This window comes from Xenopus tropicalis, chromosome 8 (assembly GCF_000004195.4).
Source record: "Xenopus tropicalis strain Nigerian chromosome 8, UCB_Xtro_10.0, whole genome shotgun sequence".
Lineage (NCBI taxonomy): Eukaryota > Metazoa > Chordata > Amphibia > Anura > Pipidae > Xenopus > Xenopus tropicalis.
The window spans coordinates 8,591,402-8,601,716 of record NC_030684.2 but is presented as its reverse complement, the minus strand read 5'-3'; the positions used below and the strand labels follow the sequence as shown (position 1 = coordinate 8,601,716).

General features: G+C 46.8%; 1 protein-coding gene across 1 annotated transcript in view; it reads left to right on the top strand.

The window, feature by feature from the left end:
• The window catches only part of c5 (complement component 5), a gene marked incomplete in the record, with an annotated part of 50,125 nt that overhangs the window by 32,504 nt on the left and 7,306 nt on the right, over positions 1-10,315 (top strand). Inside the window, 3 exon segments of the mRNA NM_001204059.1 lie at positions 584-789; positions 1,335-1,487; positions 1,623-1,688. Of these exon segments, the coding sequence (NP_001190988.1) occupies positions 584-789; positions 1,335-1,487; positions 1,623-1,688 (425 nt within the window).

Genomic DNA, 10,315 nt, shown 5'->3' with positions numbered 1-10,315 from the left:
CCCCCCCCCCACTTGTACCAGTTGCCCCCGGTCCGTCCTTCATCTCAGCCCCCCTGTGCCCTGTGCTGAGTCCTCTGTCTCCACTGCCAGGTGGGAGGAAGCAGCGGAGGCCACGCTGGTCTAGAACAACTGAGAGCTCTACTGGGGCGGGAAGTTCTAGAATTCCCCCAACTGCGATCACATGGGCAGGGTTAGACTAGGCCAGCGGGACACTGGGAAAAAACACCCTACGACTCCCGCCGACCCAGGCCCCACCCCCTGCCGGCAATTGTGGGTGCCAGTGCTCCTTTCTCACATCATGAGTGTTTAAGCGCTATGGGGGGGAGTGTGGTTAGCTGTGGACTGGGGTGGGGGCCCCCCTAAGTGTCAGCCATGGTGGGCCCCTTGCACCCTAGTCTGACAATGCATATGGGGATCAACATGTGGGTTGCAATTGTCCCAGTCTGATAAACCATAGCAGCCAATCAGCATTTGGCTTTTACCGGCAGAATAGAGACAGAATAATAAAAGCAACCTTGTCATTGGTTGATGTGTAAGTACTATAGCAGGGAATATGTCTAAGCCGGCGTGCCTTCTCTTCTAGGTGATTTGCCTATTGTGCGGTACTGGAAAGATTCTCTCAAAAAAGTGAACCCGACGGCGCCCGGTGCCGAGTCAGCACGCATGGTGGAAACAACGGCCTACGCCCTCCTTATGTACCTGAAACTGGCACAGAAGGACTATTATAATCCAGTGGTGCGCTGGCTGAAAGAGCAACAGAGATACGGCGGCGGCTTTTACTCTACTCAGGTACCTAGTGCCCCGCCCCATGATGCACCATTTACTAATACTGGGGCATTCATAAATCTATGGCTGCATAGGGATTCCCCTGTACTAAGCACAATTCAGCAGGAACAGCCCCCTAAGTTTGCTCATAGCCTGTACAGAGAGATACCATAAAACTATGGCACATAGGGATTCCCCTGTACTAAGCACAATTCAGCAGGAACAGCTCCCTAAGTTTGCTCATAGCCTGTACAGAGAGATACCATAAAACTATGGCACATAGGGATTCCCCTGTACTAAGCACAATTCAGCAGGAACAGCCCCCTAAGTTTGCCCATAGCCTGTACAGAGAGATACCATAAAACTATGGCACATAGGGATTCCCCTGTACTAAGCACAATTCAGCAGGAACAGCCCCCTAAGTTTGCTCATAGCCTGTACAGAGAGATACCATAAAACTATGGCAGCATAGGGATCCCCCTGTACTAAGCACAATTCAGCAGGAACAGCCTGGGGTGTTTAGAAGACATTGCTGGCTCTCATTACTATCTGTATGTGCTTTGGAACAGGACACAGCCATTGCCCTTGAAGCTTTGACCGAGGTTTCCATTGTGGATAAGAAGCTCACCTTAAACATGGCCGTCCAGGTGTCCTACAAAAAATCCGGTGATTTCAAGAATTATAGGCTGACAGAGACCTCGTCATTCACAAGGCCAGAAGAGGTACGGGTATACCCACAATGCCACCTTCAACCCACCCCCCTAGCAAAATATTAATCTGCACTGGGGGGCAAATTGTGTCCGCCACATCGGCCACCCACCTGCGCTGTAAATCTCATCAACTTGTGTTTCATACAGGTGCCCCTTCCTGAGGATCTCATCGTAAGCACCCCGACTGCCAATGGGATTGCCACTGTACACGTACGTCCTGCTTCTTATTCCTCCCCTGATTGGCACAATTGTGTCTGTTCCACTGCCCCTTTAGCTGCCTGCCCTGAACCCCTCCCTAAGCCATTGGTATGTTCCACTCTTACCCCCTTTCCACCCTCTCCCTCCGGAAGCCATTGGTATGTTCCCCTCTTACCCCTTTCCACCCTCTCCCTCCGTAAGCCATTGGTATGTTCCCCTCTTACCCCTTTCCACCCTCTCCCACCGTAAGCCATTGGTATGTTCCCCTCTTACCCCTTTCCACCCTCTCCCTCCGTAAGCCATTGGTATGTTCCCCTCTTACCCCTTTCCACCCTCTCCCTCCGTAAGCCATTGGTATGTTCCCCTCTTACCCCTTTCCACCCTCTCCCACCGTAAGCCATTGGTATGTTCCCCTCTTACCCCTTTCCACCCTCTCTCTCCGTAAGCCATTGGTACGTTCCCCTCTTACCCCTTTCCACCCTCTCCCTCCGTAAGCCATTGGTATGTTCCCCTATTACCCCTTTCCACCCTCTCCCTCCGTAAGCCATTGGTATGTTCCCCTCTTACCCCTTTCCACCCTCTCTCTCTGTAAGCCATTGGTACGTTCCCCTCTTACCCCCTTTCCACCCTCTCCCTCCGTAAGCCATTGGTACGTTCCCCTCTTACCCCCTTTCCACCCTCCCCCCCGTAAGCCATTGGTATGTTCCCCTCTTACCCCTTTCCACCCTCTCCCTCCGTAAGCCATTGGTATGTTCCCCTCTTACCCCTTTCCACCCTCTCTCTCCGTAAGCCATTGGTATGTTCCCCTCTTACCCCTTTCCACCCTCTCCCACCGTAAGCCATTGGTATGTTCCCCTCTTACCCCTTTCCACCCTCTCCCTCCGTAAGCCATTGGTATGTTCCCCTCTTACCCCTTTCCACCCTCTCTCTCCGTAAGCCATTGGTATGTTCCCCTCTTACCCCTTTCCACCCTCTCCCTCCGTAAGCCATTGGTACGTTCCCCTCTTACCCCCTTTCCACCCTCTCCCCCGTAAGCCATTGGTATGTTCCCCTCTTACCCCCTTTCCACCCTCTCTCTCCGTAAGCCATTGGTATGTTCCCCTCTTACCCCTTTCCACCCTCTCTCTCCGTAAGCCATTGGTATGTTCCCCTATTACCCCTTTCCACCCTCTCCCACCGTAAGCCATTGGTATGTTCCCCTCTTACGGAGGAGGGGGAGAAGGGGATTCTGCCCCCACGGGTAACGAGGTCCGGTACTCGGCAGGGGTAGGACCTGGGGCGGGGGGTGACGCCGTGTCTGGGGGCTGAGTAGAGCCATGCAGGCCACTGGTGGGGGGGGTCGGAACCCTGGCCCTAATCCTTCTCCCCCCCAATTGTTAAAAAAAATTAAACAAAACAAAAAAAACAAAAAAAAAAAAAAGAGGAGCACAAAGAAAAAAAAAAAAAAAAAATAAAAAAACAAAAAAAAAAAAAAAAAAAGGAAATGGAAAGAAACAACAAAGTTAAAAGAAAAAAAAAAAACAAAAAAAAAAAGGTTTGCTTAAGACCCCAAGAAGAGGGGCAAAGAAAAAATCCACAAAAAAAACACAGAAACAAAAAAAATGACAAACAAAAAAAAAACCCCAAAAAAGAAAAAACAGCCGCTCCCCCTGCTCCCACCCCCTCATCCCCCATTCGCCCAATAAAAAAAAAAAAAAAAAACAAAACAAAAAAAAATTTTATTTTTGTTAACTTTTATTAAAAAAAAATAAAAAAAAAAAAAACAAAAAAAAAAAATTTTTTACATATAATCAAAAAAACAAAAAAAAAAAAAAATAAAAAAAAAAAAAAAAAAATAAAAAAAAAACAAAAAAAAAAAAAAAAAAAAAAAAAAAAATATTAGTTATAAAAAAAAGAAAAAAACAAAAAAAAAAAAAAAAAAATAAAAAAAAAAAAAATAAAATAAAAAAAAAAAAAAAAAATTAAAAAAAATGAAAAAAAAAAAAAAAATTTAAATTTAAATAAAAAAAAAAAAAAAAAAGAAAATAATTTTATAACTTAACTAAAAAAAAAAAAAAAAAAAAAAAAACAAAAAAAAAAAAAAAAAAAAAAAAAAAATAAAAAAAAAAAAAAAAAAAAAAAAAAAAATAAGAAAAAATAAAAAAAAAAAAAAAATAAAAAAAAAATAAATTTTTAAGAAAAAAAAAAAAAAAAAAAAAAAAAAAAAAAAAAAAAAAAAAAAAAAAAAAAATACTTTAAAAAAAATAGTAAAAAAAAAAAAATGATAAGAATTATAATTAAAAAAAAAAAAAAAATAAAACAAAAAAAAAAAAAAATAACAATAAAAAGATATATTGTATTCACTAAAAAAAATAGTCTCTTTTTTAAAAAAGCGAATAAAAAAAGAAAAAAAAAAAATGGAAAGAAATAACAAAAAAATCTAGAAATGGGATTTAAGTTGGTGGTGGGGGGTGGGATTGGGGTGGAGGGGGGACTCCCGGCTTGGTGTCTGTGTGGCAAGCCTTTTTACAGCCCTAGCTCTCGTACCTAGCTTCCGCCATTGCCCCTTGGCCCCCCACCATTTTCCCAACAACCCCCAACCCCCACTTTGACTCCCGCCAAGTACTTACCCAGAGGCACATAAAAAACACCAAAAAACCAAAAGGCCTAGTCGACCCCATATCCCCCTCAGCCCCCCCTTAAATAAACAAAAAAAAAAAAAAAAAAAAAAAAAAATGCGAAAAGAAAAAAAAAAAATAAAAAAAAAAAAAAAAAAAAAAAAAAAAAATAAAAAATAAAAAATAAAAAACAAAAACAAAAAAAAAAAAAAAAAAAAAAAAAAAAAAAAAAAAATAAAAAAAAAAATCTAAACATAAAAAATTTAAAAAAAATTCTAAAAAAAAAAAAACCATAAAAATTTTTTAGACTTTTACGTTATTTTTAATAGTATTCTAATTTCTAAAAAATAAAAAAAAAAAAATAAATAAAAATCGCCACAAAAATAAATTAAAAAAATTCTAAAAAACAAAAAAACAAAAAAAACAAAAAAAAAAAGATAAAAAAAAAAAAAATAAAAAAAAAATCAAAAACATACAAAAAAACAAAACAAACAAAAAAAAATAAACTAAAAGCTTTAAAAAAGACAGAAAATAATAAAACCAAATAAAAATTTTGTACTCTTCTTAACAAAAAACTCTCAAAAAAAAAATAAAAAAAAAAATAAATTTTAATGGTATTAGTGGGGGGTAATTAAGTGGGTGAGCATTGGGGGGGAATGGGGGAAGTTAGTGTGGGTTGGGGGGGGGGACTGCTTCCGCACCTGTCCCGCCTGAATAGCTTTCATACATGCAATACCCTCCGTTTTTTTTTTTTATTTTTCTTTTTTTTTTTACCAGTGCTCTCCGACCCTCCCCCCCATCCCCCCACCCTTTGGGCCCCACACGCGCCAACCCCACCCGGGCCATTTTTCCCCTCCCCCCACCCCCCAGAAACCCAACCAGCCAGTACCCAGAGCACAAACAGCCCCCCAGCCCAATAAATAGTGACTGTCTGTGGCACCTTACAGCCCCCCTGGCATCCCAGTACCCAGAGGCACAAACAGCCCCCCCAGCCCAAAAATAGTGACTGTCTGCTGGCACCTTACAGCCCCCCTGGCATTCCCAGTACCCAGAGGCACAAACAGCCCCCCCCCCCCCACCCCCCAAATAAATAGTGACTGTCTGTGGCACCTTACAGCCCCCCCTGGCATTCCATACCCCAGAGGCACAAACAGCCCCCCCCCACCCAATAAATAGTGACTGTCTGTGGCAGCCTTACAGCCCCCTGCATTCCCAGTAACCAGAGGCACAAACAGCCCCCCGCCACCCAATAAATAGTGACTGTCTGTGGCACCTTACAGCCCCCCTGGCATTCCCAGTACCCAAGGCACAAACAGCCCCCCAGCCCCAATAAATAGTGACTGTCTGTGGCACCTTACAGCCCCCCTGGCATTCCCAGTACCAGCAGGCACAAACCCCCCCAGCCCAATAAATAAGTGACTGTCTGTGGCACCTTACAGCCCCCTGGCATTCCAGTACCCAGAGCACAAATCAGGCCCCCCCAAGCCCAGATAAATAGTGACTGTCCTGTGCACCCTTACAGCCCCCCTGGCATTCCCAGTACCCAGAGGCACAAACAGCCCCCCCTCCCAATAAATAGTGACTGTCTGTGGCACCTTACAGCCCCCTGCATTCCCAGTACCCAGAGGCACAAACACCCCCCCCCCATCCCAATAAATAGTGACTGTTCTGTGGCACTACAGCCCCCCTGGCATTCCAGTACCCAGAGGCACAAACAGCCCCCCCAGCCCAATAAATAGTGACTGTCTGTGGCACCTTACAGCCCCCCTGGCATTCCCAGTACCCAGAGGCACAAACAGCCCCCCCAGCCCAATAAATAGTGACTGTCTGTGCACCTTACAGCCCCCCCTGGATTCCCATACCCAGAGGCGACAAACAGCCCCCCCCAGCCCAATAAATAGTGACTGTCTCGTGCGCACCTTACAGCCCCCCTGGCATTCCCAGAGGGCACAAACAGCCCCCCAGCCCAATAAATAGGTGACTGTCTGTGGCACCTTACAGCCCCCTGGCATCCAGTACCAGAGGCACAAACAGCCCCCCCAGCCCAATAAATAGTGACTGTCTGGGGCACCTTACAGCCCCCCTGGCATTCCCCATACCCAGAGGCACAAACAGCCCCCCCAGCCCAATAAATAGTGACTGTCTGTGGGATTCTGCCTGCGCTATGGGGCCCAGCCTGGGGCCTCTGCATTAGCCATTATAGCCCCGTGCCAAAGGCTGGGAGTTATTCTGCCATATCTGCACATTTTGGCACGGGAAACCTCAGCTTTCCTCGAAGGGGAAATGCCTGAAATCTGCCTCCCGGAGGCGCTTCCTGGGGATTCCGCAAACGGAACTTATTGGCGTTAAACTCTCATTTGTGAGACGGGGGATTGGCTAGCGCTCGGGGGGAGTTTACAGGAATAAATTCAATTATTGGAAACACTTTCCCCCACTCCCTGTTTTCTGAGATTTTGGCCAAAAAAAAAAATCAGGACATTATTCAACATAACAGTGTGACTGGCGCCTCTTAGGGGTCAACTGTATCAGGGGGCAGGGCATGTACATCCAATAGGCATCTTGGGTGCCTCTGTATCATGAGTCAGAACCAGCAGTGCAGGGAAGGGAAAGGGACAGACACAGTGACAGTTACACATAACTATAAACCCAGTGAGAATGAGGAATGGATATTGGGGAGTTGTATCAGGAGTCAGAACCAGCAGTGCAGGGAAGGGAAAGGGACAGGCACAGTGACAGTTACACATAACTATAAAACCCAGTGAGAATGAGGAATGAATGGATATTGGGGAGTGTATCAGGACTCGAACCAGCAGTGCAGGGAAGGAAAGGGACAGACACAGTGACAGTCACATAACTATAAACCCAGTGAGAATGAGAAAGAAGGATATGGGGAGTTGTATCAAGAGTCAGAACCAGCATGCAGGAAGGGAAAGGGACAGACACGAGTGACAGTTACACATAACTATTAAACCCAGTGAGAATGAGGAATGAATGGGTATTGGGGAGTTGTATCAGAGTCAGAACCAGCAGTGCCAGAGAAGGGAAAAGGACAGACACAGTGACAGTTACACATAAACATAAACCCAGTGAGAATGAGAGATGAAGGATATTGGGAGTTGTATCAGGAGTCAGAACCAGCAGTGCAGGGAAAGGGAAAGGACAGTACACAGTGACAGTTACACATAACTATAAACCAGATGAGAAGAGGAATGAATGGGTATTGGAGTTGTATCAGGAGTCAAACCACAGTGCAGGGAGGGAAAGACAGACACAGTGACAGTTACACATAACTATAAACCCAGTGAGAATGAGGGATGAATGGATATTGGGGAGTTGTATCAGGAGTCAGAACCAGCAGTGCAGGGAAGGGAAAGGGACAGACACAGTGACAGTTACACTAAGCCAACATGATGACCCTTACCTGGCACAGGCCTCTATAGGGATGGCTCCGGACTTATCAGAATCAAATATGGACTGCCTCGGCTTCCCTACACAGGACAGACACAGACACGGCCATGGTTAGGAGCTACTTACTGAGAGTCCATCAGATCCAGAGCAAAAGTAGAATCAGGATTGTTAGAATGAAATGAACCTACTGCCCAATCGAAGTGTATTGGATCACAGCAACTTCTTGTGAGCTCTGGGGAGCTCTGCTGTCACTGTGTGGCAACTGGAAGAACTGCATTGCTTCTTTTTGGGTCAGAAAAGGTATAAAATCAAATACTTAACAGTTCAGCTTCTTCCCAATTTTGAGATGAAATTGGCATTTTTCCTGCGGCGGGCTGATGATGTTGTAGACAGTCTGTACCTGTTGGGGAACAGAGGGGGGCAGAGGGGTAGGTCATTGGGTTCTTTGTCGGATCCAAGTGGGGGCTGCGGGGTACCCAGAAAGTCATTACTGTTGAGGGGAGAGGGGAACGTACCAATGGCTTACGGAGAGAGAGGGTGGAAAGAGGGTAAGAGGGGAACATACCAATGCTTAACCGGAGAGAGAGGGGAAAGAGTGTAAGGGAACATTAACCAATGCTTACGGGGGGGGTGGAAAGGGGGAAGTGAGGAAAGCTGAGGTTATCCCGTGCCAAAATGTGCAGATATGGCCAGAATAACTCCAGCCTTTTGGCACGGGGCTATAATGGCTAATGCAGAGGCCCAGGCTGCGGCCCATAAGCGCAGGCAGAATCCCACAACAGTCACTATTTATTGGGCTGGGGGGCTGTTTGTGCTCTGGGTATGGAATGCCAGGGGGGCTGTAAGGTGCCACAGACAGTCACTATTTATTGGGCTGGGGGGGGCTGTTTGTGCCTCTGGGTACTGGGAATGCCCAGGGGGGGCTGTAAGGTGCACAGACAGTCACTATTTATTGGGCTGGGGGCTGTTTGTGCCTCTGGGAATGCCAGGGGGGCTGTAAGGTGCCACAGACAGTCACTATTTATTGGGCTGGGGGGGGGGGCTGTTTGTGCCTCTGGGTACTGGGAATGCCAGGGGGGCTGTAAGGTGCCACAGACAGTCACTATTTAATTTGGGCTGGGGGGGCTGTTTGTGGCCTCTGGTACTGGGAATGCCAGGGGGGCTGTAAGGTGCCACAGACAGTCACTATTTATTGGGCTGGGGGGGCTGTTTGTGGCCTCTGGGTACTGGGAATGCAGGGGGGCTGTAAGGTGCCACAGACAGTCACTATTTATTGGGATGGGGGGGGGGGGCTGTTTGTGCTCTGGGTACTGGGAATGCCAGGGGGGCTGTAAGGTGCCAACAGACAGTCACTATTTATTGGGATGGGGGGGGGGCTGTTTGTGGCCTCTGGGTATGGGAATGGCCAGGGGGGCTGTAAGGTGCCACAGAACAGTCACTATTTATTGGGCTGGGGGGGCTGTTTGTGCCTCTGGGTACTGGGAATGGCCAGGGGGGCTGTAGGTGCCACAGACAGTCAACTATTTATTGGGCTGGGGGGGCTGTTTGTGGCCTCTGGGTACTGGGAATGCCAGGGGGGCTGTAAGGTGGCCACAGACAGTCACTATTATTGGCTGGGGGGGCTGTTTGTGCCTCTGGGTACTGGGAATGCCAGGGGGGGCTGTAAGGTGCCACAGACAGTCACTATTTATTGGGCTGGGGGAGGGCTGTTTGTGCCTCTGGGTACTTGTAAATGGGAAGGCAGTCCCAGTGGCTGCTGGCAGACCCAGTGGAGATCCTATTGGTAGATCATTTGGTTCTGGGGATCTCTTTTTAAGCCACTAGGGGGACCCCTAACAGGGTCGCTATGGGAACTGGTTAGCCCACTGTGAATAACTGCAATTACTGATGAACATTACACTTTATTATTACAGGTATAAGGCGCCTGATGACGACCCCTATATATCTGGCAGCGCCGTTATGGAGATCACCATGGTCACCGGATTGGTCGTAGATGAGAGCGAATTAGAAGAGGTAACCGTTTCCCTAATATCCGCGGCCCAATCACAGTATTAGTTGTGCACAAACAACAGACCAATGGCTGAAAGGCAAACTCCCCTCCAGTTCTATAACCCCAGTTGCTATTTGTCTCTCTGCAGCTGGCGCAAAGGGTGGATCAGTTCGTCACCGCTTACGACATAGAGGACGGGAAAGTGAAGCTGCACTTTGATGGGGTAATTCTTTCCGCTTTGTGCTATTGCCCCCGTGCTGCTGCCCCCCCAGTATATATATATATATATATACATACAGCCCTGCCCGTAACTGCCTCGTTTAACTGTTCGGTTTTCTGCGGCAGATCCCATCCGATGAGTATATCTGCGTCACGCTACTGGCCTGGGAGCAGTTTAAAGTCTCCATGTTAAGCCCCGGGGTATTCAGAGTCTATGAGTTTCACGCACCAGGTAAGTTGTTATATGTACCCAGGCGCCATCTTCCCCGGTATTAGCCTTTATATATAGCGCCAACTTATCCTGCAGCGCTGTACAGAGATTATACACCATTCCCATCAGTCCCTGCCCCAGTGAGCTTACAATCTAAGGTCCCTATCCCTTTCCCACCAGTCCCTGCCCCAATGAGCTTACAATCTAAGGTCCCTAT